The sequence below is a fragment of the Electrophorus electricus genome, chromosome 14 (assembly GCF_013358815.1).
Source record: "Electrophorus electricus isolate fEleEle1 chromosome 14, fEleEle1.pri, whole genome shotgun sequence".
Classification (NCBI taxonomy): Eukaryota; Metazoa; Chordata; class Actinopteri; order Gymnotiformes; family Gymnotidae; genus Electrophorus; species Electrophorus electricus.
The window spans coordinates 15,369,603-15,397,098 of record NC_049548.1 but is presented as its reverse complement, the minus strand read 5'-3'; the positions used below and the strand labels follow the sequence as shown (position 1 = coordinate 15,397,098).

Genomic DNA, 27,496 nt, shown 5'->3' with positions numbered 1-27,496 from the left:
CCAATACATATGAAACTACATTATGCACAAACGCTGTCTTCGGTGTGACTGCTGCCCCTTTAAATTTATATCGGCATTTTCCGGATGTTTCGGTGATGCTCGCCATCAACAGCGCTGCAAGTCAGTCAAAGGCTGTGACAGTATTTTTTGAGATATCCATCACGCCCTGTTGTTTAGCAAATATATTAGTTCAGATTTGTTGACAGCTTACTGAAGCAACCAGCCACAAATGCAAGCTATTAAATGCGTGGTGGTCGGCGACGGGTAAGTGGCGTTAATGCTTTGCTGAAGTAATAGCTACTATAGAGCACAGCATCGTTGGAAATACTGTAGGCTTCTGCAAAAACCCTTGACCCGGTCTTAAGCGGCACCATCCCAAATGCCACATTGTGCATGTGCATTTTTTGTCATCAAATTTATATATATATATATATATATATATATATATATATATGTGTGTGTGTGTGTGTGTGTGTGTGTGTGTGTGTGTGTGTGTGTGTGTGTGTGTGTATTATTAAATAAGTTGTTTTTGCGCAGCTAACACCTAAGCTACTGAATCTCATTCATTTGATTCATAGCCGTAATGTATTTGAAGTTATTTTATTTTAGAAGGAGGTGGAAATAATATGACAAGAGATTTAGTGATTATCTATATATTTTTGGTTCTACATGAGTTAACTATATTATATTTTTCCTTCTACATGGGACCCCAGCCAGTAAGTTATTGTATAGCCTTACGAAGAAGACTGACCCGCTATAGTGCTCGCCCCCTCCACCCCGTGTGTGTATGTGTGTGCGTGCGTGTAAAAGGACGGTGACTTAGTATATTTCTGACCGGACTTCCATGTATTGTATTCAGTTCTCAGTGAAGCAGCAGGTCACACGGAGTTTCGCCCTCGTTGGTGTAAATCTGGGACACACTAGCTAGACACCAGCTTGTCCTTGTATGACACACCCTTTTGTTTATATAAGTTGGGTTTTATAATTTGACCTTTCACCTCTGTATGTGATGCATAAGGGCTGGCTTCTAAGCACATATATAATTGATATTGAATAGATCATATCGTTTAACTAAACCTCTGTACCTGTGTTTCTTTCCCAGGGCTGTGGGTAAGACATGCCTACTAATCAGTTACACCACCAATGCTTTCCCTGGAGAATACATACCCACCGTGTAAGTACTCTCGTGTTCTGGTCCTCCTCCACCCCCATTAACGTCTTTGGTCAACACTGGCCTGTTCAATTGAATGCATGCCCTCTCAACCCACTGCCCACAGGACATAGTCAGAATTTTCTGTTTCGCCCCGTTTTGCACAGTGATTTAAGATTTTGGAATGTAGCATTACATCACCACAATGAAACACTGATTAGCATGACCATGCATGAATCGAGACCATCTTGGAAGTAATGAACTATGGTCTGATTCGTGTCCATTGCCCAATTCCACAACTCCAGTGGAATTTATATCAGTGACACTTTGGAATGTGATGGAAGCACTTCAGTGTTCATGCGCGCAGCACGGATAAATGGCTCTTCCTTTATGGTCACTAATTTGGAATAAGGGTCGAATTTTGGAATGCTTTGGATATTTTGCATGCAAAAATCGAGAGTGACAATAGGAAATTCCAAGTGCATTCCCCATATGCCGTGCCGTAAAATGGGGAATTATGGAGGTGTCTTTCTTCCTTACACCCTGATCCAGATTTGATAACTACTCCGCCAACGTGATGGTGGATGGGAAGCCAGTGAATCTTGGCCTGTGGGACACAGCGGGACAGGAAGACTATGACCGCCTCCGCCCTCTCTCGTATCCACAGACGGTGTGCACTTATATGCCTGTGCTTGGAATGACTCAGAATTTTAGTCTCTGATGCCAACAGGACATTTTTTTCCATTGTGTTTGTTATTGCTTTTCTGCAGGACGTGTTCCTAATATGCTTCTCCTTAGTGAGTCCAGCCTCCTTTGAGAATGTCCGTGCAAAGGTATGTGCACAGTCTTTTTGTGATTCTTTACCTTGTGGCTGGCATAATGGATCTAAAAAATCTGACTTCTAGTTACAGCTGATGGACAGGTTTTGTAAATTTTTTGTGGGTGTTAAAGCGCTTGTTTGACCAAACAGCACTATGATACCTAAGAATGAAAAAAAGTCATGCTAGTTATGTTAATTTGCAAAGCTAGCCTTTGAGTTGTATTATCACTGAATCCACCTTCTACCCATTTTTATCTGAACAGCTAATGCTAGTCTTAATCAGACTAATACTTTTATTTCTGTGACTTGTACAGTGGTACCCGGAAGTAAGGCATCACTGTCCCAACACACCCATCATCCTGGTCGGCACCAAGTTGGACCTTCGAGATGATAAGGACACCATTGAGAGGCTGCGTGACAAAAAGCTCTCGCCCATCACTTACCCCAGGCCTGGCCATGGCTCGAGAGATGGTAAGGGTAGGCAAGGTTACAGGAATGGTGAAACTCAGAGGTTAGATGTATGTCTTTGTGTTTCATTTCAAACGTTGCTTTCATGAAGAGTAGTAATATGTGAGCTTGACCTTTTCCTTCTGGCACAGTGTAGCACAGAGAACGTCAACAGAATTTCAACTGAATAATGAAAATAGATAGAAAACATGGTTTGTGACATTTTTTGCCTCATAGAAACAGGATTGACTGCAAAAAGGAGATTTTTTAGGGCTTAAAATAATTTGCTTCATTGTACATTGGTTCATTGGAATCCTGATAGCAATCACTAAAACACTTGCTCTCCGAGCAGGGAGTGTGCACATCTTTGGAGGGATGGGCTTCAATCTCTACCAGTCAATCTACCAGGTCATTTAGTCTGTGCATCCTCACTGCAGTCTTCTTACTGTCCTGTCCTAAATTTGTAAAAATCAAGAGTCTAGTATGCTTCAAGCCTCTAGGCAGATATGAAAGATATGACAACATGGCTTAAAGTGAGTACAAAAGCAGAAGAGAAACCATGCATGACCTGAAATGACCTGTCATGTATAAAAAGGCATTAGTCATCTGTAATTGTCATTTTTAATTGAGTTGGAGGTTCAGACTACATGTGTGGCACACTCAGACCCAATGGGTTTATAGGATATTTGTGCCTGAGCCTGCTCAGTAGAGCACAGAGTACTAGTGTGTGAGCCAGAGGGAGGGGACCCTAGAAACAAACAACAAACAAAACAGCCCCCACAAGAAGAACCACCCATTCGTTGGAATAGAGGGCTCCTTTGTGACATGTAACACATGCAGATACTGTGGGCCAGGGTACTACGACTGAGTGCCATTTCAAAGCTTGATAGAAATAATAAAAAACTAACTCATAATGATAATTGTGTCTGGAGGCAGATTTAGCCCTTCACTTCCCTACATCCTGTTACATTAATCAGCTATTCTGATTATGCATTTCATATACTGCAGTATACTGAATTGAGCTGTCCTATAGTATTGTTCTATAGCCTACTTATGTCCACTTGTGCTCTATATGAGCTGGTTCCTTTTCACTATATGCCATAAAGGCTACGTTCACATTACCAACCTGAAGTGACTCAAATCCATTTCTTTTGCCTTAATGTGTCACAAATCTGTTTTTCTCATGGCTGTATGGTATGGACACACACATCTTTTTCAAATCAGAATTGACTCACTTTTATATATGTGGTCCTAAATCTGTTTTATATCCAATTCGTGGCCATGTGACTTGAATGAAAACAGGCAGATCAGGTTTCATGTGACATTTTGCCTCTGCACAAGTGTTTAGTACTGTGGTTGTCAAAACAATAAAGGAGGAGAGCAACAGCAGTGGCAAGTGTAGCTAAAATGAACAAAAACTAGCCTTCTGTTTTTCACTTTCTCGACCTGATCATGTACAGTTGACAAACTGTTTGCCATAATCCAAAGCAAAATGCAATGTGTGCATTAGATAGTAGTGTGTCCATTCTGCCTGTTTTTACACCATGAGTCATCTCAAATATATAATGATTTTTGTTGTCGATGACTTGTGAAAAAACTAGGAATGTGTACATGCATGGTGTTTTGGAGGAAAGCTGCGTTGGAATTACAGATAGATACAGGACACTTGCAGTTATGAATGTGAACCTTCAAGATGGGCAAATGCGAGTTGCACAAAAAATCAGAATTGAACAGTGTGGCTTGTAACCATGTAATGTGAATGTAGCTAGACTTTTAAGTAAACGCTTTCATTTGCTGCCATGGTACAGGAGCAGTGAAGTACCTGGAGTGCTCAGCACTGACCCAGCGTGGCCTCAAGACTGTGTTTGACGAGGCCATCCGTGCCGTCCTCTGCCCTCCGCCCATCAAGAAGTGCGTCAAGAGGTGTACCCTGTTCTGAAGGCTGGGGGACGTCTCCAAGATGCCATCAGCAGATTCCAGTCCGCTCCATGTTAAACCAGCAGCAGCACTACAGTGACTTCCTGAGAAATACGCACCAACACCGCTACAGGTACTGTGACAGGTGCTTTGGCCTCATAAGGTATTTCCATGTGGAAAATAATAGGTGTATATGTATGTGAGTCATTACATATGACCCAAAGAGGTATTATTAATTTAGAAGGAGATGATGTGGTAGACAGTTTTTATGGAAAACTACACATTTACTCCTATACAGTTGTACTGAAACAGTCATACTGAAATGTACTGTCAATGGTACAGTTCATATTGGCCCTTTAACCACAGTTATAAATGATAAGTTGTAAGCACTTGGCACTTGTTATCAACGGAACACATACAAGGACATCCCACTTATATGAAGCCACTGTAACTGCTGGCTGGGTGTATAAATCATTCAAGATTGTTATTTAATACTTCTGTAAATGAAGATTAGCTTTGTGTAATCTTTTGGGAATATAATGGTAGACCCATTGTTTATCTAGGTAATTAATTAACAGTAGCATCTGCGATGGGAATATATGTTCCTATGGCTATAGTGTCCAAGATCCAAGCTTTTGTGAATTCAAAAACTAATGAAAGAATCTTTATATGATTGTGTGAACACACTACAGGAGTGATTTGCATGTCAGACACAGAAGCTTTCCAGCCCAGAAAGTGTCTGTTTTGAAAGCTCTGTGTGTCTGTGCGTATGAGAGAGAGAGAGAGAGAGATAGAGAGAGAGAGACACAGAAAGAAGAAAGAAAAGAAAGAAAGAAAGAAAAGAAAGAAAGAAAAAGAAAAACAAAGAATGAATGAATGCGCACTGGCAGTAACCTACATAGGTGCTCAAGCATTCCACTTCTTACACTTTGTAGATTATTCAAAAGCTGGAGGACAAATGGGAAGAAATTATGTTCACATCTGCCTAAAGACATTTCCATGTGGTGAAAATGTATTTAAAATGACAATGTTTTGAATGAGGGATGCATTATTTAATAAATGTATTAATGTTTTGCCCATACTTAATTTGTATTTTTAGTGTTATTTTCATCATCGAGAGCCATTTACTTTAAAACAACACCATTTGTAAACCATCAATTTAAAGTAATATTTGCCATACCTTTTCACAATGTTTGTTACGAATGAGCAAATGGGATAAAATTCATGTGCCAGTGTTGAAGTACATATCTCAGCAAAAAAAAGTTGACTAATGTCAACAGGGGTTTTGTCAATGCAATATTCTATAACATCGTTTACTTTAAGAAATCAGTTGCATTGGAGGAAACACTGAAAATAAAGTGTTTGTATTGTAAGTGTTTGTTCCTGCATTAAGCTCTGTCTTTTTTTGCATTCAAAGCTGAAATTGATACGTACTGTACGTGGATCTTAAAGGATGTGTGAATTGAGCATCATGTTCTGTATGACCCAGTCTTTTAAGCACTGATGTATTCATCTCCCATTGGTAAAGTCTTGTATTATCCTGCATGTGATCTAGTGTTAATGTTAGCTGTTTTGTCAATCACCTAAAGTGATGGAGAGAATAAATCAGACAAGAGTCTTGATAAGGAAAATGCTCTTGATAAGGAAACATATACACAATTATATCAAACAGAATTACACCAAAATAGAACAACCTTGTTGGTATCAGTTGGCATAGTTGACCCCTACTGGTTCTTTACCTTAAGTACTAAAGGTTAAAAGCACCTGTATTGTCATGGAAACCAAGACTGGCAAAGAGGAGGGATACCCTTAGGGTTGGGCCTTGAGGAAATACTTTTGCTTATGTTTGAAACAACTGCCAGCTGTATAACCCAATTGTCTTAAAGCTGCATGACTTCATTCCTTGCCAATTTCACATTACTCCGCTATCCTTTCTTTAGACAAGACCGTTGAAATTCACTTCAGACAATATCACACTTGGTCATTGTTTAATTTCCCTTTCAGAATTCTCAAGCTTTGACAATGTGCTTTGTCTACAATGATGGCCACTGACCTAGCAGGCAAGAAAGCCTCCATCTATTGGTAGGATCGCCCCATTGGTCATGGCACTCTTGTCACTCAGCAGGAACAATATGGAGTTTACGACATCTTCCACTTCTGGAATGAAAGATTTTCATGAGATGTAGAGACTAAATAGTGTGTCAAATAAGGAAACTTGTCTAGAGTTTTAGTCCCACTAACATTGAAATTTGGCCTGGCACAGCTTTGGTTTAGCAACACTGTGTAGGCAAGTGGCATGACCGTCCCCCCAAATGTTTTAGCAGGGCACAGCTAGATTTTGTTGTCCTCATAAATTGAATGATTGTGGCAAAATGGTTTAATTAAATCTGCACTAGGTGTGCCATAGCCAACATCAAACCTGCAAATTTGCCCAGTGGAATGCGGGATGTCATGGATTTGGCCTTCACGGGATCACTCCATCCTTTTTTCCCCATCTCTGTCATCACCACAGTTGGGTTCACGGAGTTCACTCGAATCTGCGCAAGTTAGATTCAACAAAAGCATGGAGCTTAGTCACACGAGATATAAACACTAATTTTATTATACTGCAGATAACAGCACTAAAGGTCATGACGAAAATATTTGGTGAATATTTAGTGCCTACATCTTCAAGCAATTAAAAAGGAGAAAACCAATGACGTCCTTTTAAAGTGGACCCATAAAATGGATGAACTGGGGGAGTTGAGATTTATTGCTGCTGCTGGCAGTATGTTGGCAAGATTTGTCCACCACATGCTGGATTTCTCAAGCTGCGATTACACAATGAATGTCACATCTGGTGTTGGGAGGACAGCATGCAGCTGGCATACTGGACCAGAAGGTATATAAAAGCAGGGCTGTGCTGCTGCGGTGGAAAAACCCACCTGAAATGGCCCAAGCTCTAGAGCCATCACCTTGGTGAGCATGTCGAGAGCTCCTTTGGTGGCACCTTCATGAGCACAGAAAACATCGTCGTCAAATACCTTCATGCCATAACATGCTGATAAAGATATATCTAGATCACAATAAGGGGTGAAGAGCAAACTCATTACTAGTTTGGGGACATGCTCCAAGGTGGGAAAAAGGCAAAGGTACCGCAAAAGACACCCATGTAGTGCAATAAATAGTAATGCCAATACAGGTCCATCATAACATTTTTTAAAACAGTAAGAAGAGAGATAGGAAATACACAAGGACATAGCCCAGAGGCCCCATTAGTGAGTGGCTCTTTCTACTCACAGTACACTGCATGGTCTGCGAACGCACACTGGGACGCTTGGCTGGAGACGTTCACAATGGAGCCACCGGTACCCCTGGTCTTCATCCCAATGGCTACAATCTAAGTCAAACAGCACTGTTAGTTCAAATGCCATGCTGTGTCAAACATGAATTGTTGCCTTAGCATTCAGAGTCTTCTGTCTTTTCTTACTTGTGCGACATGCAGTGCTGCTTTCACATTGACATTGAAAGACCTGCAATTATAGCTGAAGTGTCAGTCACAGCAAAAACTGCAACATTTTTAAACTGACGAGTATGTATTGGTGCTGCTATATGAAAATGAAACTTTTTTTACATGTCAAACTGGTCCTGCGTGATCTCGAGAAAGGGCTGCAATTTAGCACAGCCTGCATTGTTCACCAGCAGATCAACAGGCCCTACGCCTTTTAGCGCGTGCTCTGTGGCGTCCCAGTCCGACAGGTCCACACACACAGGCTTGATGGAAGGACACTGGAGATCAAAGGACAATAACAAAGAGACTCTCAGTTGTCACAGCAAAGCTGCGGAGAAGAAAAAGAGTGCAGCTTGCTGTGGAATGCAGACGATGCCATCTCGAACACAAGAGCTCGGTAGGGAGTTGTGTGTTGGACCGTGACCTAGAGAGTGTTCAGGGTGATTACCCCCTGCACAAGGCTGTCCAGGTCATTCTTAGCGCGTGTGACAGCCGTGACCTGTGCTCCACAACGTGCCAGAGCAAGTGCAGTGGCCCTACCAATGCCTGGAAGATAGGGTGGAAAGCAAAGAATTCACCAGTTAATTTAACAAGTTTCCAAAGGCTTGAATGCATAACCAAACCACAAAATCATAGTACATTTTATCAATCATAACTGATTTTTTTTTACGACTGTCATATCTTTAACTAATGCAAAAAAATAAATAAAAAACATCCTTAAAATCAACATTTCTTTAAAAATCATTACCTTTTCCAGCTCCTGTCACTAATGCGCGTTTCCCAGTAAACGTGATCTCCATGGCTGTGAATGTTAAACCCAACACAATACCGTAATAACCTACGAAAGAATTTAATACACGGATGTAGCTGTTACTACTGCTCTTTGTCGTTTGCAGTGACCGCGTACAAAACAAAACAGACAAAAAGTCGGCCATATTCGTACAATTAGAGCGGAAGTCAAGGACGCCACGTAAATGGTGCAATTTATAAACATTCACTTTAAAGTTATAGTTGTCATACCTTTTCGCAACGGCTATGTTACGAATGCTCAAAACGGAACAAAGTTCATGTGCTAGTGTCGGAAGGACATGACTCAGCAAAAAAAAAAAAAAAAAAAAAAAAAAAAAAAAGTTGACTAATGTCAACATGGAGTTTTGTCGTGTTTTAAATTTTGGTCAAGGGAGAGGATCAGTTGCTTTGAATGAAAGGTTATGCAGTATGTTTCGCTGGATCTAATCTAATTGTTCTTAGTTACTATAATACTGGTTCAGATCATTTTAAATGTAGGTGGTTAAACAGGTATCCAAGATAAGTAGAATTGTGTGGTTTTGTTTGTGAGGGATGCACTTTTTCTATTGACATTTGATCTAGCATTTTGTAGTTATGAGATTTTTTGTTTAGTTAGGATAGTTTTCTTGGCCATGATTATATATATATATATATATATATATATATATATATATATATATAAATTTCTTGGCAGAAATGTTTGATTGGGGTCCAACACCAAATGGCATTGCTATAACTATCTGCAGTGTTTTTTCTGCATTGCGTAGATTTACAATATATGTCCAGTGTAATATGTTCTATGAATGATTTTATACTGTTTGAGTTGTAAGTTGGTGCATGTTATCATGCGGAAATATTCTTATGTATTTGGGTTCAGAAATCAATATTGGGAGTGATTGAAAGTCCCATTCTATTGTCTAGTTGGTAAAGTTACAGTTAGGCTTGATTTTGATCTATATAGTTTAGATAAGGGTAGACTGACTTGAGTATACAGATCTTAACTGATGGCATTCTAAAAATAGCCATGCAAATGGTGTTATATTATTGTGGAATATTTGCTTAAGATGTATGATGCCTTTAATAAGAAATATGTTTGTTTTTGTTTTTTTTTAATTTAAAATATTTGCCCACTTTGCAGAACTAATCTTATTTCAAAGCCAAAAGCATCCAGTGAGTTTTAAAATAGGCTATAAAAAGCATATTATATACATACTATTACATTTTTTTTAAACCGATCACCTCAGTTTAATAGTAATCAGTAAACACAAAAGGAGATCTGCAAAATGATTTATTCACAAGGTAAAGACAGAAGACAGAAAGAGTCAAATAGAAACAGTATTTGGCAGAACCTTTCCACAAGCTCCATTTCTGTTAACACATGCTGTAAGAGCATAGTGAGTGTACATACTACCAAAAGTTCGATCACTGTCAACTCTTGTGAAGCCTCAGCGCATTTATTTGAGCCACTGACCTGCAGTGAGAAGCAAATTTTATATATATGAGATACACCAAACAATCAAGGACCTTTCTGGCATATCTTTCTGAAATGTTTTTAATGTTAAAAGGGTTATCTTAGTGCAGTAACTTTCTGACAGACAAAAGCTAACAGTTACACATTCCAAGTACACTTGCTTTCCATTATTTAAAAACTCATTGTGACTGACTTTGGTACAGGCTTTTCATTTTCAGCTAAAAGCATCTGACTCCACATTTGGACTCACAGGCCTTCCTTCCTTAATATCACAATCAAGTGCCCATTCTACACTAAATATCTATATTTCTTAACCTTAGCTTTCAATTCCTGGCTTCAGTACCTCATGGAATTGATTCACCCTTAAACTGTTAGCCGTTTTCTCCTCATCTCCTTCTCTTAATGATGAAGAGATTACCTGAAATGTGGGATTATGTTTGAGTCATGGAAACATTAGACAAAGTAAGATTTTGACAGACTTTGGAATATGGCATCATTTCCCATCCTTTAACTTTGAAACTGATGCCAATGCTTAAAAACAACCCCAGGAAACCCCAGTACAGACTGAACTGATATATGTGACTACATAATGAGGACTGCTCACTTCAGCCCAATTTAAAGCCTTGAGATAGATGTATTCACCTTTGGTGGGGCCTAAAATGGTGACAGCCAAAACATTGCAACATGAATATTGCAGAAGAATACTTTTTTTTTTTTTTTTTTTTACCCTACACAGACTCATAGACTGTACACATTTCTTGGTATTGCTCATAATCCTCATGCCAAAGAAATGTTTTAGGGAAAAATAAATAAAATTACTGTCACCCTGTTTTACCTGATAAGAAAACATATACATTTAAAAAAAGTAAAAATACAATGCTACAGCACAGTTTTTCTGTACATTAGATACAAAATGCAATAGTTTTTAATGTCATGGCAGATAGGCAGCTGACCATAGGTTTTTGGAATAGAGTTCAGAAGAGAAAGTGAGATCGAGACAGCCTTCAATGCACATCCAAAACACATTTTGAGATCAGTTACGAATATTGCGAGGACACCAGTGGGTTTCAGGGTAAAGGAGGCAGTGGACTGTTTTAAACCTGTGAGAGAAAAATAAGATGTGAAAATGAAGACAGTCCTTATGTAACAATCATAACCATGCAAAATTAAATGTTGCTTTCTACCAAAGTTACAATACTAGTATCACTTTGGAACAGTATGGTTATTGCTCAAGCACAACCCAACATTGTGTTTGGATTAAGACAACGAAATATGACTATGAGCATTACCGTGAAGGGTCCTCAGTCAAGGAGAAGTCTCCACCAATGCTAACCACATTTCTCCTGTTCTCAACGCCACCATAGCTGAGGGTGACCTACAGGGAGTGAAGGAGTCAAAACATATAGAACTGAGCTAGAACAGACTGAAAAGCTGATATCAGTAGCTCATACTGCAGGTGCTACTGATGATCCTATGCTTTTACACAACTGTAGGCAGAAAAGGTGGATTAAAAATGCTGTGTTTACTTCAAAGCCTTTCAGCTTTAAAATTTCCCAAAGGAACCGTTTTTTCGGTCAACCAACCATTCTATCCCTAAGGTCTTTTCTCCAACCTCCACATTCCTTCATTCTCAACAAAATGTTTGTATCATTTGTATCATGTGCATTTTGAAGCTAAAGTGCTGGTCTAAAATCAGCAGCCAGTCAATAGCAAAAGAACTAAGTCACACCCATTTTCATCAGACCACAATCCACTGCATGCATTTACCACACATCAGCAAGACATTGGTGATGCTGGGAAATCTCAAAGGAAGCATAGAATTTAAGAATCTCACGTCCTTCAGCTGAGAAAAATGTTCTTAGAGGCCTGCTATCTTGCTAATTTGCCACAGAGAATGCCAGAATATTAGTTCACTTTGTGCTTTGCAACTGTTAGTCACAGCAAACAAGGAATATTAGACTTGAGGTATCTTGCATGTCTTGCTTATGCAGATTTAAGATAAAGAGGGATAGTCACATAAATAGGATCCATAGCATTATCATTGAGAAAAGATACTTAGTTGTAACTAGGACCCTCTGATTTCTGTGATGCCAAAAAGAATGGACAGAATCCCAGAATTGAGGCATGAAAACAGATTTCAGAAAGAAGGACAAAAGTGTGAAAATCAAAATAGTTTTTTTTGGGTTTTTTTAAAGTCACTGTACTATCCAGATTTTTTGGGGGGGGGGGGTAAAATTTCTCAATAATTAAGGAATCCAATTAAATGGAACTATGCAAAGCTCTAGTATGTCATTTTTTCATGCTCAACAGATATCTCACTAGCAATGATACTTAAACAATGCATTTATTTTCCGCATATAATTGAATTCCATAGGTTTTAACAGCTGTTAGGTCATTCTGAAGGGGGCATAATGTAACAGTCTACTTCTGGTTACATTTGTTGCTGATGTTCATCAAGGTATGTCAGAGAAAAAAAAAACCTAAAAACAAAAACCCTGTTTAAAAACTGTTAGACAGATATCCAAGTGGCACATATATCCATGGACTCCTTTATTGCTTACATGCATTATAGAAAGCAAATGGCCAATTTAAGTTACAAATCACACTTTTTAATAGTTCTATATGTGCTCAGAACTTTACCAAATTTATTTTTACAAATTTCTTGCAAAATATTTATGCAGCAATTGTAATAAATACATGTTTAATGCATATTTTCTTAAGGAAAAACCTAAAAGTCCAAATAAAAACAAAAATTTGAAAAAATAAAATAGAATATGGGGAAAAATAGTATTCATAGGGCCCAATATAACAGTTTTCCCCCACTGCAAGTTTGCAGTGCCTGAGAAATCGCTGGATGTTGGAATGTGACTGTTGGTTCATTTTACATAGGTAGGTAATAAATACACCCTTTGGTTTGCTGATAGGAGTTTGTGTTTTTCCCCCCATAAAACAGGTTACATGTTATTAGTTACTTTAATAATAGTAATCCTCATCACAATTAACATTCCACATGAAAGCCAGCAAGATATAACGTAAAACCTAAGGTGTCACCTACGACGCCACTATCTAACATTAACATAATTATTGGCAATAACCCACCCATATAACCATTTACCTAATTATGCAGTTCATGGGAGAACAATGATCACTCTTCAGTGGTTAAGGTACTTAACTTGTAGTCGGAAGGTTGCTGGTTCAAGCCAGTCAAGAAGGAATAAATAAATAAATAGAAACATGTAAAGGAAAAAACAGACCCCACATATGCAACACTCCAGCCTCCATCCTGAAAGTGCTGCTACTGCAATACATATTCCACACATATGCTGCTCACCTGTCGGAGGATGTCAGCGGTAGGCAGCCTCTGCAGGTTCTCCAGGTGTGAGTGGAAAAGCCACGTGTGCATCAGTGGAACCTCCAGCAGGGCCTCGATGATGTAACCCACGGTGCAGTCATCTGGGAGGCGGATCTTCTCCGCTGTGGTGATGAAGTTCCCCAGACTGTTAGAACAAAACAATGTCACTTTGCATACAGAAACTCAATTAAAACATCTAGTTCTATGGACATACACAAAGCTTGAGCGTGCAAGGCTAATTTAGCCTATCCAACCATGAACATCATTGTCAGAACTGTGGTGTGATTCAATTCTAAAGTACCTCGCCCATGGACTCATCTTTAGTGCCAGGCCTCGACTGATACAGAAGCCAGCCCCTCCAGTGGCAAACCAGAACTTCACAGACATCTGGAAAACAATGGATACTCATGGCTCAGTGATTCCTGACCTCAACCTGGCAGTAACTTCCCACCAACTACTCAGCAATCCAACTCAAAATATCAACAGCCTCATTAACAAAGAGCAAAGCGCCCCCAAAAGAATCCAGTTGCTCATTCTTATTCAGGAACCTTTCTGGAACCTGTGTAACTGCCTTGTTCCAGAAAAAGGAATCCCTCCACCACATCCAATTTGGATAATCAAGAGTACATAGCTTTGGAAATAGGCAGTTTCTAGTTTCTTTCAACAGCTTTTAAAATACTGCCAAAACAACCAAAATTCTTTGGTGGTGCCAACTGAACAAATGACCAGACCATCAAGTCCTCATACACACTAAAATTGTTCATTTCATCTGTCTGGACTGTAATGGACTCTTTATCAAAGCTATTCTCCCTGTTTCCCCCATGAAGGGAGCCATAAGAACTTACTGATCCATCGCTTTTGACCCTCTCAGCTGCCTCTATAGGGTGGTCGAGGCTGGGCCGGCCCAAATACACATCCTGCGTGTGGGAGTAGGAGGAGAGCAGCCGCAGCAGACTGGGAAGGATCACGTAATTATCGTCATCCACATGACAGAACCATCTAGAGCACAATGGAGAGGATGGTGAGAGAACAATGAATTACAGAAAGGCGTTTCATATCTGTGAATTACTGAATACAAAATCACCTCCACTAGATTGTAAACCATATGACAATGGCATCCATGCAGATCTGAACAAGCAAACAAGAAAATGGCATGCATAAAGGACTATTATACAGTGTTTCTGGTTTTAGTGTAGCATCTTTAACATCTTGAACTGTTCTTAAGTGTCCATTAACTTTGGAAATTATGAGCAGGGTTACACTTCTATTCCACCATTAGACCTTCAATCATAGTACAATATCACTTTTGAGTGATTGTGAACGTGGTCGTCGTTTTGTGCACTATGAGCAATAACCCACTATTCTAATCTGACCCAGGGCATGAAAACACATGACAAAGCACTTATTCCTAAGCAGCCACTGAAGCGAACCACCACACATTAAGAAGAAAGAGTAGCAGGCCTGGGATTCTTCACCGAGGAAGGGATCTCACAATGAAGACAAAACTCAACTTCTTTTGTGATTCAATAAACTTGTCGTATTCCACAGACATCTTGCAGCAGAGGGCCTGACGTGTATGTGAAGCTGAACAGTTAGTGTTGATGATGTTGCCTCCTTGGACAGATGAGACAGGGATGAGACAAGTAACCACATGCAATAACTGGATAAAAAGATAGCAGGCTGAAATTTACTGAAAGCTTGACTCCAACAACATGCAAAAATGTTATGAACAGAGAACAAAACTATTACAATTTGGGCACTACTAGAAGGGGGGGGGGGTATACATTTCTGTCTGGGCCTTATGTATTGAACATTGCATTACCAGATTTCTGCTTCAACTCCTTATCCTCTCCATCCGTGAAGATAAATGTCTGAAAGAGAGAAACTGATTAGCATTTGTCTGCTACCTGAAACACAGTCTAATATTGGAGGGGTAAAATAAACAAAGGTCAGAAAAGACTGAAACACAGATACAGAAAAGACACAGAAAAAGAGAGATTTCCCAAAGCCAAGCAGAACATCAGATCAGATCAGATGAAAAGTCTGTTTGACAGATGTACTGTGCAAACAGAACCGGCCTTTTTGGAGGTTTTTTTCTACAGATCTTTTCCATGCCTGTTCAGCCAGCTCTGTCCAGAGCTCCATCATCTACCAATACACCACCCCTTCCTGGCATGAAGCTGACCAGGCCACAAGCATGCGGAGTTGCTCCTTAATCAAAGCCAGCCACTGTGAAGGAGGCCACAACACAGATCCTTGGCTCAGCTCTAGTCCAAAACCATCTCGAGATACCAGATCATCTAACGCCATCAGTGTGTTGCTGCAGCTTTTCTGGCAAGGATAACATTTTTAGGAACCCATTAAACAATCCAAACATTACCACTGAGAAAAATAACATATCTACAATAATAGGCTACAAAACATATCTAGCCACACAGGCCAAAGCCATGCGAGTTGCAGGATATAACAGTGTCTCCTATACCTGCAGTCCTATTATAGTCTGTATATAACTGTAGAAGAAGAGAAATGAGCCTCTCAACATTTTCGCTCCAAACTAAGGCTGTCTGGCAGGCACAAACCTCTTTTCTTCTCTGGGTGATTATTATACTGTGTAAAACAAGTCTCATGCTTGAAAAAGAGCCTCTTTGAGAATTTTTGCAAATCCTTGCTGAAGTCACTGTTGAGGAGGCACAATTTAATCTTTGCATTTAAGCTTTTAAATCTTACATTTAAAAGTCCCCCTCACCCAGAAAAGAGACTTTTAATTAAATTAAACTTATTAGTTTATTGATTTAGCAAATACACATAGGACAAATGGCTAAGATTTATAAGATGACTCTTTAGTAGGGCTGTAGAAAAAATATTGATATGGCAATAGATCATGAATATGTGAATCAATACAGTCACAGCTGCGTCAGTACTTATGAATGTTTATACAATATACCCTATATATAAATCTGATGCATTCAAGTTTAAGAGCAGTATTTAAAACACCCAACAGGTGGCACCTCAAAGAAAAAAAGGGTAGCTTTAGGAAAAATTAACGCAATTGTCTAGGAAAACCCTTGGAAAAGCAGCTGCAGTCAGCCGCTTCAAAATTTAAAGCTGATGCTTGGATAATGTGGGTGGGAATCTGTTAACTTATGATTTCAAGTGTTACAATATGTGTGACTTCTAATAATATTAATTGTGAGATCCTTTCCAGTTAGTGGTTAGGGCAGTGATTAAGATGCTCGACTAGTAATCGGTATGCCAGTACATTCCCCACGGCTGCCAAGTTGCCACTGGTGGGCCCCTGAGCAGGGCCCTTAACCCTCAATTGTTCAAGCAGTATTCAGATATAACTAAGTTCCTTTGGATAAAAGAGTCAGCTAAATGACATAAATATAAACAATTAGAAGCTATTGTCTATTGTTTTTTTTGTTTTTTTTTTAAATATATTATTTTGTTATCTCTAAATTTACTCTCCCCATTGATTATGTTATTGGTCTTTATTATTATTTATGAATATATTATTAATGATTTTGGTAACATTTACCTTAATAAAATTTGTATAGCAGACTGTTAGGCCTCATTGTATTGTGATGCCAGTATCGTGATACATATCGCATCACGTTATCAGCAATAACTGGCAATACCCAGTCCTACTCTTACACCATGTAGCACAACCAATAGAAAGAGGTAATACCAGTTTCCATAATGTGAAAAGGTCTTCAGTGAACTCACCAGGTCTGACTGGCACCCAAACCGTTGGGTTTTTTGGGCATTGACTGTGAAAGAAAATTACCTCAAGTTGCAACTATTCTGCAATATTTGCCACTTACATAAAAGCTGGCATAACACTTTGCTGTGCAAATGAGTCCACAGACTTGAGCTTTACTCTTGGACTGCACTACATTTAAGCAAACCATATAGAACAACATTATCAAGAACATGTTCAACCACTTAGCAGCCAACTCAAAGTCAGAGAAAAGACCTCAAACTGGGGTCACCCCATGACCCCTCCAATGACCCTGTTCCCAGTATGAAAGGAAACATGCAGCATCTTTATATGCCTGCATTTCCTGATCTCAGGTCACTAAAGAAAGTCCAACACCAAAGTGGGGGTGATGGGGGGGCAAAGCATAAGAGCGAGAGACACAAAGAAAAAAAGAAAAGCCAACCCCCTCCTAAATATTACCCCCCCCCCCCCCCCACGTCCCATCAGCACTAGCCTCTGCCGGCTTGCAGCCATGGAGCAGCTGCCTCTCGTCTTCCCTCGCCTGGCTTTTACTAGCTGCTGTGCTCATGAAGACCTTTAAAATGTGTCGTGACCCCACTCACCCTACTAGCACTGGCACTCCTACTTCCTGCAATCCCTATACATAGAACATATGTTAGCATAATCATACAGGCTCGCCTTCATACGTGAATGAAGAGCAAAAATGCATGGACGTAGGAAAAAACTAATAAAACGATAATGAAAGATGGCCCAATCTAGAATTCTACGCACTTCCTTACAGCTCATGGCATTGGAATGTTGTACACTCCAGACTTCCATGCAGAAGTGTTCTTCTGCAGGAGCAGTCTGGTTCTAACCAGGCTGAACTGTTATGTTGACATTATGCTGACACGATGGAATAACAAAAAGTATCCCAATTCTTCACCTTACCTGTTCCTTAGCTTTTGACACCCAGGTCTGGAAAAGCAGCTGCAGCCGCGATATGTGATACTTCCTAGTGGTCTTGACGGCAATAAAAATGTCTTTTTGCTCCAGAGGTTCTCTGGATTGAGAACCAGGGAAGCTGGCACGTGTTGAATCCCTTTTTGGCACTCTCCAAGACCCCTGACGTCTGCCCCGAGGAAGGGGCAGTTGGTTGACGTCTGAGTCCTTGCCGTTACCAGCACTTTGGTGCACAGTGGCGTTGTGGGTACGATGGGGCTCATGCCCACTCCGTGGCTTGGCAAGCCTGGCATGGGGCCGAGGTTGGGGGGGCTCCCCTTGGCGCTGGGGCGCTTGTAGAGTGGGTATCAGTAGCAGCAACAGGGCACAGAGGGCCAATGAGACTAGGAAGCAGTGTTTGCTAAGGCCAACAGGGGACAAATGCATGCTCCCTGTGCTTAGTGCCAACTCAACCACCTGGGCTTAGCCACCTCTGTTCTCCAGTGCCCATCTTCATTGTAACAATGTGGTCTCTGTACAAGAAATAAAATGAAATACAGTAACAATCAGACCATAAAATCAGTCAGTAACAGAATAAGCAATTTATATTTGAGGGAGGATTATGATGAAAAATAATAAATGAGAATTGTGTTATGAGCAATTGTCTGATTTTTAAAAAACTATTATTGTTTATGAGCACACCATTTCAGATATGTTTTGGACATTAGCCATATCCTATATCAGTAGCCACAGTCATCTCTAAGTCATGTCTAATTTGGGATCAATGTGAGCGATTTCCTGTCCCCCGTTTTCAGTTGTAATGACATCTCAACTGCTAACAGATGCAGGGACTGGAAGCTAGAAGTTAAATCATAACCTTGTTCTTAAATGACTGTTTGGCTTCAGGTTTCCTGTACACGAAAACAAGTTAACCATCGCATTCACACTGGCAAAACAAAACAGTCGAAAAACAACCTGCTAGATTTAAAACTACACTAAAGTTTAAACGGCTGCAAATTGTCACAAGTAGCTAGGCAAACATACTGACATTTTTTAAGAGACCTTTGTCACTGGTACCGCATTAGTTTCGGGAAACAGAAAGATAGTTGTGCAAGTTACTGCCATGCAGACGCAATAGTTTCATTAATTATAGTTCTAGGGTTTGTCTTATGATGGGCAGCAGTTTTCAACTGCAGTTAAGCACCATGTATTTCATATTTACAGGGAAACCCACGAACTGCTTTATTTATTTATTTATTTTTGCATAACCAATTAAGTAAAAACCAACCAAACAAATGAACGGAGCTGCATTTATTGCCTAGCGCAAAGTCGATGCTGTCTCGTTAGCTCATCAGCTAGTTGCTACTTCCGAACAATGCCAAGATTGTGTTCCAGTCAGCACAACTCGGACGAAGACCCTCACTATTCCTGATGCAAAAGGAAATTATTTCAGGCGATCCAAAACGTTAACTGATAGTTACTTACCACAAAAAAGCGGATGGGTAGCAGTAGTGCTCTTTCTTACAACGTCCGTCTTCATATTCGTGACTTTCGCAAAACGTCAAAACCCGAAACAAAGCTCAAGTTGAAGTAAAAAAACCACCTTTCTTAGCCTTATACTATAAAAAAGGTTACACGATTTTAAAGAATGACTTCAAGATAAAAAAATGCATCTGTATGCGTCGACTCTTGCCGTTCTTGCCTTCAGAGGGCATCGAAACACAAAAGTTAAAGCTATCAGCAAGTATCTGGTATTTGCCCCGTGTTAATTCAAATGTTATTCACATAGCACTCTCGACACCACTATTTGCATAAATCAGGCATCCACCGTTGTCATTGAATTAAACGCACTCTGTTTTCCTGCTCTACACAAAAACGACTGAGTTTTGACCTGGAGCAATCTCGCAATCTCAGCACGAATTGCGCCTCTTTCTACCAAAGGCGCATGTGAAACCCGGACTCAGAGATAACAGAATACCGTATTTACTCTACTTGCGCATAGTTTCTGTTTGTAAAATGAGACTATGAAATTTTGTGAAACTTGTTTACTTGTCTGTAACATCTTACGCTAATGGTGTAAAAATTTTTTATTTTTTTTTTAATGAGTACCAATCAGTTTGCCATATGTGCGCGAAAGCTAGCCTATGAATGCCCATAGCGAAAACAAACCTTACTGGTAAAACTAATTTTTATGAGTAAATCAGTAATTCCAATGTTTAATTCCTTGCTAGTAGCTATCCATGTAAGTGCTTTTAGTTTTTAAATGGTCGCTTTTAATTTTAAATGGCTTGATCGGTTAGATTTGTAATCGCTTACGTTCCTCATATCCGTTTAGATTCAGCTCCGTCTTCGTGGATCTTACGACATCTGGTGGCTCAAATGATGAAGTTCCACTGTCCAGCTCAACTCAGAACAAATTTTCCAAATTAATGAATTCATTCGTTCATTTACAAATTAATTGATCCCGAAACATATTTCAAGTGATTTTGAAACATAGCTCGATTTTCTTTTTTTGTAACACACACACGCACGCGCGCTTCACACACACACAAACACACACACACACACACACACACACACACACACACACACACACAGAGAGAGAGAGAGAGAGAGAGAGAGAGAGAGAGAGAGAGAGTCTTGACGTGTCAGACAAAAATAGTCTCCCTAAGCTTTCTAACTAGAATGGGTACCGTTATATCTATCCCAACTGGTCTTGTCAATCAAAGTTCACAAGATGGCAGACAGGGGCTACTGGGCTTTAGCACTCACAGGCAAGTATTCTGACTTATTTTGCACTTTTTTGATAATGGAATCTACTTATGATGAAACAGTTAGCCTAGTCCTGTAGCTCATGTATTACTGACATAGGGATTTGATTGAACAAGTGCCTATTATGAAAATAGCTACAGTATGATACCAATAGATGACCTATATTGAAATAATCTGGTCCATATATACATTTATAGTATTACTAGAACACAACATGCCTGATTTTATTGGAGTGTGATGAAAAAGTTTAATAAAATTGATGTGGAACATGTCCTAAAGAAAACATATCCCTAGATCTATACAGGTTTTACTATCATATCATGGTAAAATATACACAAGTGTGAGGTTTTTGCATGTAGATATCATTTTTATTGTAATCATAACCATATCAGCATGTGAGTGCATGAATATTTGATGTAACAAAAGTAAAAACTGTGTGTTTGAACATGTTTTTCTGTTCGCAGCATTTGTGAGCAGCTTGCTGGTGGTCCAGGCGGACATTATCAAACACACTCCAGTAGGCCAACTGTTTGTTCATAAACTAGAGAGAGAAAAATTTCAGAATGAATTTGAGCCTTTTCTCAAAATTTATGGTAAGATTATTTTTTTTAAATCATTTTATAAAATGAATATAAAATTAATCTTCTACATTTTAATGACAGAACTAAAGACAGAAATAGAGTAAATGCATTTTTGAACAGGCCTACTATATTATGCATTATATACAAAACAAACCTTTTTCAGTTTTTCTTCAGTTGAAAGTGATCTAATGTTAAAAGTAAATACATATATAGAAATACTTATGAAGAAAACCAGCCCCAGAGTTTGCACTGCATCATGGCTCTGAATATCATAGCAATGTCTTATAATGTCTTAGATATGCTTTGGTTCTATTATGCATAAGTGGTATCTTAATAGACTTAATTAAAATAGGCTACAATGTGGTAAATTGTTTTATTTAGAGTTATAAATTCAGTTTAATGGTCTAAAACACTTGAATTTTTCTAGTCTTGGACTTGATTTGAACTTGACCACCTAACCCCTCCTGTTATCTCAGTCTGACTCCTGTGTGAGTAATGGTCTCAAGCGAGTAATGCTCTTACTGAAGGCGGTATTGAACACGATCATAAGCAACACTATCATAAAACTTTCTTTATCCCATTATGTCCCTTTGTTTCATGTATAAACAGGAGGCAGGGTATATAATGACCCAATGGTATTCAAGTGCAACAGGCAGCAGTTCCCAGACCTGCCTCGCTGGCTGCGGTTCACCCAACGCCACCCATATGACAATGGCTTCCTTTATGGCACTCCCCTGCAAGAAAACCTGGGCAAGAACATCATAGAGGTACAGGACTGATTAGTCAGAAGCCAAAGGGTGACCTCAGACAAGCACCATGGTTCTGTTAGCCACCTAAACACCCTGACTGAAGCACTTTGTGTTATGCTGAGTCATGAACATGATGCCTGTTTGTTTCTTTTTCCATGTCAGATCTTTGTGACAAATAAACGAAGCTACGAGACATTCAAAGATCGCCTTGTCATTAATGTGGCACCTGCAGGTATGAGATCTACAATATAAATGGAACAGTGAGCTGAAAAACATTGAGGTTAAGAATACTGCAAGCTTTTCGGAATGAGATCGCATCATGCCAATGTGAACTAGTCTCATTCGCTGCCAACCAGATTGCTATTGTTGATGGAATATCTTTTTAATGTAAACAACAGGCAGGGGAATGAGAATGCACAACAGTGTGCAGCTGCTTGATTAGAAGCTCTGTTGGCTTTCTCACTGGGATTAGGTAGTGCCTTGTTTGGGGTAAATGCAAAAATGTAAACATAATATACTCTTTAATTTTATAATATTTCATAAGTTTAAAACCAGCTTCACAATGTGTTTAAGAGGGCTTGAGTAGAAATAAGCAAAGATTTGCAAAAGGTTGTAACCATTAAATATTTCTTTGTTCACAGTCAAACCAATGCCTTACCAAGCTGAATTTTTTATTGGGAAGAGGGAGATTGAGAAGGTGCTGCCCTCTGATGTTCAGGAAGAGATAAAGAACGATATAAAGATTATCTGGGGTACAGACAGCCTGCACTTTGTCAACATCACCTCTGCCCTGGACCGGGGTGGCCGTGTCCCTCTTCCTCTGGCTGGGCACTATGAAGGGTGAGCCATATAATTTTGGTTTTCTGCTGAAAACCAATGCTAATCATAGGAAAAACATTGTGTCAATTTATATATATATATATATATATATATATATATATATATATATATATATATATATATATATATATATATATATATATATATATATATATATTCTAATAAAATATATTCTATTTAGATTATATTGACCATATGTTGGGACTATATATTGAATATATATTGCCTTTGGGATGCATTCTATTTTAATACGTGACAGACGATCAATAATGTGTGTATATGTGTGTGTGTTTGGGTGTGTGTGTGTGCATCAGTGTGTATGTGAAGCTGGGATCAGATAAGCCCTACTCGACGTGTCTGCTGAGCCTGCAGACGCTGGAGCACCAGAGAGAGTGTGAAGTTGGTGGGAAGATCAGCGAATACTGTAGTCGCTGCAACAACCCTGCCAACTGTGTGACATGGTGCAGGTCTACACTGGTGAGCACTACTGCAAATATATCCAAGTGACCGAAAATGTCTGGAAAAATGGCACTTCTCAAAACATCTCTGTGAATCACAGCTGACGCTCGCTCAAATATACTGGAAAGGCAAAACTCTAATACAGTCACTATCTATCACTATCATTATTTCCTATCACTTTTACCTTTGATAAACTGAATTTCATGTGTGACATTAAAACCTTCTTCATGCAAAATATCACCAGTAATAGAGAAAAACAGGCAGGTTAACATTATGTAACTAAATGATTATGTCACCTGTTTGCCACTAGCTAGGCATTGAAGCATTTTTGGTGGAAATATTATTTTTAATTATATTTTTTCCAACTTTATTTCTCCATCTTTCTCCAGATTGATTTATCCAGGCCTGTGCCGCCTGCTCCATTGCCGACAGTGGGTTCAGGTATCCTGGCCTGGGGTGGGGAGTTTGACCCCCCAGTCTCCCCCCCTGCGAAAAACTACATCCCTGACTACATCGTCACCATCATTATTCCCTTTGTTTTTGCCATCGTCCTCGCCCTCATCCTGGCATATGTGATGTGCTGCAGGAGGGAAGGAGTGTAAGTATCCTTTGTTCTCTAAAATGATTTTAACTAGAGCATTTTTTAGTAACTGATAGTTTTCTGTGTGGTTCTGTTTGATTGTTTTCTGTTTAGTTGCAGCTACTACATGACTGTGACAGAGTATGTTGACTTACTTCCTGTTATCTTCTTTTTTTGCAGTCAGAAACGAGATGCCATGACTCCTGAGTACGTATACACAACTGCAACACTTCTCTATTTTTGTCATTCACATTTTTTAACTTTGTGGCAAAAATAAATCCAATATATCTATTTGAATAGTTGAATGACTTGTTGAGTGATGAGTAGTATATCAGCATATTCAGTTACTGGTACATATTTAATACATACTGCACAGTATTAAGAATAAATAATCGATCTATTCTAAATATTTCAATTAAGCATAATACTATTTTTAAAGATTATTAGTTCAATTGTACTACTCTGCTTCACCTATCCATACCTCTTTCTCTTTGTACTGTCACCCCATTTGTTTTGCCCTTCCCTCTAACTTCTTTCATTCTCTCCCATCACTTCATCAATCTTTCTCAGGCTCCAGCTGTACCACCACCACACCATCCAGGGGAACAGCAGCGAGTTGCGGAACATGGCGCAGAGCCGAGGCAGCGTTCCCCAGCCCCTCTCCACTCTGCCTATGTTCAACACGCGCACGGGTGAAAGAGCGCCCCCCGACTACCCCTCCGAAAGCATCCACATCCCTCTCATCATGGCCCAGCAGTGAGTCATCAAATTTTAACTATAAATCACATATCACCGGTGCACTTACCTAGAAATGTGTGGCATGTCTGCATTTGAGAATGGGAGTTTTACAGGGGTTTGAGTAGAGATTTATGAATAGGATAGCTAAGTCATTACTAGTGGGAACTTGGAGTATGCCCCCAGGGCAATTACAATAATTACCCCAAATGTCTCTTTATTATGAAATAGACATTGAACAATAAATATGGGTATTTGGTGAAATTTGAACATAGCAGATGAGCCAAAATGTTAAATATGGTTCCATAATTTGCATATTCACTCTGACTGGTCAGTTTACCTACCAGACAAGGCTGTAGGCTCTCATTGGTCTATGATGTCACCGAAGTCACACTTCATCGAGTCATGTGTATATTAGGACCTCTGGGTTTAAAGGTCTTTTCTCTATGGAAAAAAAAAGACATTTTGGAAAGACAGCGGTCTTAGGATAAATACCAAAGAAAAATCAACCACTGAAAAATCATATTGCGTAGGCCTTCAGATAAGTATTGCAGGCTGTGTCTTAATAATAGAGGAAAACAGTCTGACACTCTCACAAATTATTAAACAATCTTGAAAAACTGTCCTTTACTAACCTTTGTTAAAATCAGATTTAGGTCTGTGTAGAAATTATTGCTCCAGTAAGTAATATACAAACATTACAGACAACATTTTAGTTTGACAACACACCTATGCAAATGACCTTGAAAGAGCCCCCTCAAAGAGACAAATTATAATTTACGCTTGACTGTGATGGTGCTTTCCACATAGCTGTTGCCCGCTAGCCAGGTTGCTTAGACTTGGAGAGGAGAGTGTGTGAGAGGAGCATCAGCTCTCTGACTGTTGAGAGTACAGCTTACATAAGCCTACATCAGAAATAAATAAATAATTGAGTAATTTACTGGACTTGGTAGACATGTGTCCTGGACTTTGGAAAGATAGGAGACACTTCGTGTATGTACAGTATGATGTGTGCCCATAAGAGCAAGATTAACCTAACTGGAAAGAAGCTGCAGATTTAGTTTTCTTGGGTCTTTAATGTCTTCTAATGAACTCAGCACTTCTTTGTCTTTACAGGGAGCCTAATGTTGACACGCTGCCCAGGTAATCCCTATCCTCACACTTCAAACAAATACTACACATTCAGTATTTTCTTCGGTTTGGAAATTCTATTCTGTAAATGTTAACATGTGTCTCTCCTTCTGCTTATTAGGAAATAAAAACAGGGGACTAGGGATCACATTTAAGAGATGTGGTATGCTGTGTCTATTTTGTTTCATCACTTTAATTCTTGTTTTTTGTTTTCGAATCTGTATTTCACTGCTCTGTTTTCAGTGCCACACTGGAATTATGTTAGGTATTAATGAGCTGTACAGTGTCTCATACAGTGTGGCTTGAAGTGCACAACGTAACTGTTTTGGATGGGTAACCCTATTGTTTAAAGTCTGATATGCATTGCAGTTTTTTAAACATAGTAACTTAAACAAAGATAAATGCAGGATGTGGCTGTACTCTCTCTGATGGGAAGGTGACTAATGACTATGACTAATAGTGCAGTGGGAAAGAGTTGGGTGTGGCTTAGCTACCCTGTAATGCAAAGTGTGTCCACATGATGTCTCACTATATCAAACTCTAAATACTGTATATTGTTTGCTTTCGAAATCCATGTTGGGAAATATTAAAACAGTGTCATAACCAGCCGAGGATTAACTCAAAGTTCACTAACAATAATCACAGTAATTTTACCTATTGCACACATAATTATACTGTTTATACAAAATTTTATAATTTCACCTTTTGCTGCTTTAGTGATTCTGGTTTGATGTTTTAAATATGTGCTTAATATACTGAGAACAATTACAAACAAATGCAGTTTTCACCATCAAATTGCATGAATTATGGAAGCATTCTCTTACATTTTTTTGCTTTCAGTTACTACATTTGAAAAACATGTTGACAGTTCCTCCATTCCTTCTTGCATGCCCATATCTACACATATCACAACAATGGATTGAATAAAATAGAAATTAATGCTTGAGAGAAATCAGTATGTCATGTTTAATTTACGTTTAGAGAAAGGCAGTGGGGCCATAGCAAGAAGATAACATTCTAAACATTCCGGTGACCACTTAAAACATGCTTTATTTCAGCATCCAAAATAATTAAAAACATCTTGAAATATTATACATGTACAAAATAAGTACAGATCCTCTTGTTGGAACCATTAAAGTGTCTGTTTGTGGTTGTCCTTTTGTGCCGCCTCATTTCATTTTTAAAAATTTTTTTTTTACTTAAAAACCTTTCACTAAAAACAAATCAAACAAAACAAACCCCAAAAAAAAAAAATTCAAAAGGAAAAATGAAAGGAGGTGTGCATTGCATTGAGAGAAAGGAATTAATTGATTGTCAGGGGTCATGTGCAGACACAAATAAAGACTTCTCCAGGGGGGTTGGAAAATAAACTGGCAATCTGTCCACTTACTTAACTCACATCAGAATAAGTGCAAATCTACAATAACTGTCGTATTCAGCTTTTTAGCCTCATCAGCTGACACTTTAATGAGAGAGCAATTGCATCACATTGACAACAAGACATTGTGTTGACAGTTAGCACCAAAAAAGCACAAGTGACAGTAACAAATGACCAGGAGAAGATTTGTTTT

The 27,496-nt window shown here is 39.1% G+C and overlaps 4 protein-coding genes across 10 annotated transcripts; 2 read left to right on the top strand and 2 right to left on the bottom strand.

Moving 5' to 3' along the window:
• The first annotated feature begins 80 nt into the window (after positions 1-80).
• Positions 81-5,707, top strand: rac3b (Rac family small GTPase 3b). Its single transcript, XM_035533328.1, is given in 8 exon segments — positions 81-264; positions 1,103-1,174; positions 1,703-1,820; positions 1,921-1,983; positions 2,285-2,415; positions 2,417-2,441; position 3,272; positions 4,226-5,707. Coding segments are annotated over 8 exon segments (576 nt in total). The 5' UTR covers positions 81-229; the 3' UTR covers positions 4,357-5,707.
• On the bottom strand, positions 4,588-8,933 carry dcxr (dicarbonyl/L-xylulose reductase). Of its 5 annotated transcripts, XR_003410302.2 has the most exons (10): positions 8,573-8,824; positions 8,273-8,370; positions 7,948-8,102; positions 7,804-7,846; positions 7,614-7,713; positions 7,259-7,323; positions 6,754-6,871; positions 6,388-6,491; positions 5,769-5,917; positions 4,588-5,095 (listed from the first exon to the last, which is right to left on the bottom strand). XR_003410302.2 is itself a non-coding variant. In XM_027005044.2 (9 exons), exons 1-8 carry the CDS (start codon positions 8,757-8,759, stop codon positions 6,388-6,390), a joined length of 870 nt encoding a protein of 289 aa, XP_026860845.2. In that variant the 5' UTR covers positions 8,760-8,824; the 3' UTR covers positions 4,588-5,917. The 5 variants fall into 5 exon arrangements, 4 of the variants coding, with proteins under 4 accessions (XP_026860845.2, XP_026860846.2, XP_026860847.2 ...); XM_027005044.2 differs by having other exon boundaries at positions 4,588-5,917; XM_027005045.2 differs by lacking the exon at positions 5,769-5,917.
• A 951-nt stretch (positions 8,934-9,884) lies between these two features.
• On the bottom strand, positions 9,885-20,058 carry rfng (RFNG O-fucosylpeptide 3-beta-N-acetylglucosaminyltransferase). Of its 3 annotated transcripts, XR_003410306.2 has the most exons (10): positions 19,564-20,058; positions 18,088-18,611; positions 15,259-15,307; positions 14,948-15,050; positions 14,282-14,435; positions 13,738-13,823; positions 13,416-13,581; positions 11,374-11,459; positions 10,428-11,184; positions 9,885-10,084 (listed from the first exon to the last, which is right to left on the bottom strand). XR_003410306.2 is itself a non-coding variant. In XM_027005108.2 (9 exons), exons 2-9 carry the CDS (start codon positions 18,523-18,525, stop codon positions 11,118-11,120), a joined length of 1,149 nt encoding a protein of 382 aa, XP_026860909.2. In that variant the 5' UTR covers positions 18,526-18,611; positions 19,564-20,058; the 3' UTR covers positions 9,885-11,117. The 3 variants fall into 3 exon arrangements, 2 of the variants coding, with proteins under 2 accessions (XP_026860909.2, XP_026860910.2); XM_027005108.2 differs by having other exon boundaries at positions 9,885-11,184; XM_027005109.2 differs by having other exon boundaries at positions 9,885-11,184; positions 14,948-15,047.
• Positions 20,059-20,762: 704 nt separating this feature from the next.
• sgca (sarcoglycan, alpha) lies at positions 20,763-27,078 on the top strand. Its single transcript, XM_027005115.2, has 11 exons — positions 20,763-20,852; positions 21,315-21,443; positions 22,041-22,198; positions 22,343-22,412; positions 22,822-23,020; positions 23,335-23,497; positions 23,869-24,077; positions 24,240-24,266; positions 24,630-24,815; positions 25,911-25,937; positions 26,047-27,078. The coding sequence occupies exons 1-11, from the start codon at positions 20,816-20,818 to the stop codon at positions 26,051-26,053; spliced, it is 1,212 nt and encodes a 403-aa protein (XP_026860916.2). The 5' UTR covers positions 20,763-20,815; the 3' UTR covers positions 26,054-27,078.
• The last annotated feature ends 418 nt before the right edge of the window (positions 27,079-27,496 follow it).

Coding starts and splice junctions, on each gene's coding strand:
- dcxr (XM_027005044.2), bottom strand. CDS start 8,759: ATGGCCGACTTTTTGTCTGTTTTGTTTTGTACGCGGTCACTGCAAACG. Junction 7,847..7,947: donor ACGCAGGACCAGTTTGACAT/GTAAAAAAAGTT, acceptor CTATAATTGCAG/GTCTTTCAATGTCAATGTGA. Junction 6,492..6,753: donor TCCACTGGGCAAATTTGCAG/GTTTGATGTTGG, acceptor CTTTCATTCCAG/AAGTGGAAGATGTCGTAAAC.
- rfng (XM_027005108.2), bottom strand. CDS start 18,525: ATGCATTTGTCCCCTGTTGGCCTTAGCAAACACTGCTTCCTAGTCTCA. Junction 15,051..15,258: donor GGAGTTGAAGCAGAAATCTG/GTAATGCAATGT, acceptor CATCTGTCCAAG/GAGGCAACATCATCAACACT. Junction 14,436..14,947: donor TTTATTGAATCACAAAAGAA/GTTGAGTTTTGT, acceptor ATTGTGCTCTAG/ATGGTTCTGTCATGTGGATG.
- sgca (XM_027005115.2), top strand. CDS start 20,816: ATGGCAGACAGGGGCTACTGGGCTTTAGCACTCACAG. Junction 21,444..22,040: donor GCCTTTTCTCAAAATTTATG/GTAAGATTATTT, acceptor ATGTATAAACAG/GAGGCAGGGTATATAATGAC. Junction 24,816..25,910: donor CCTCTCATCATGGCCCAGCA/GTGAGTCATCAA, acceptor TTGTCTTTACAG/GGAGCCTAATGTTGACACGC.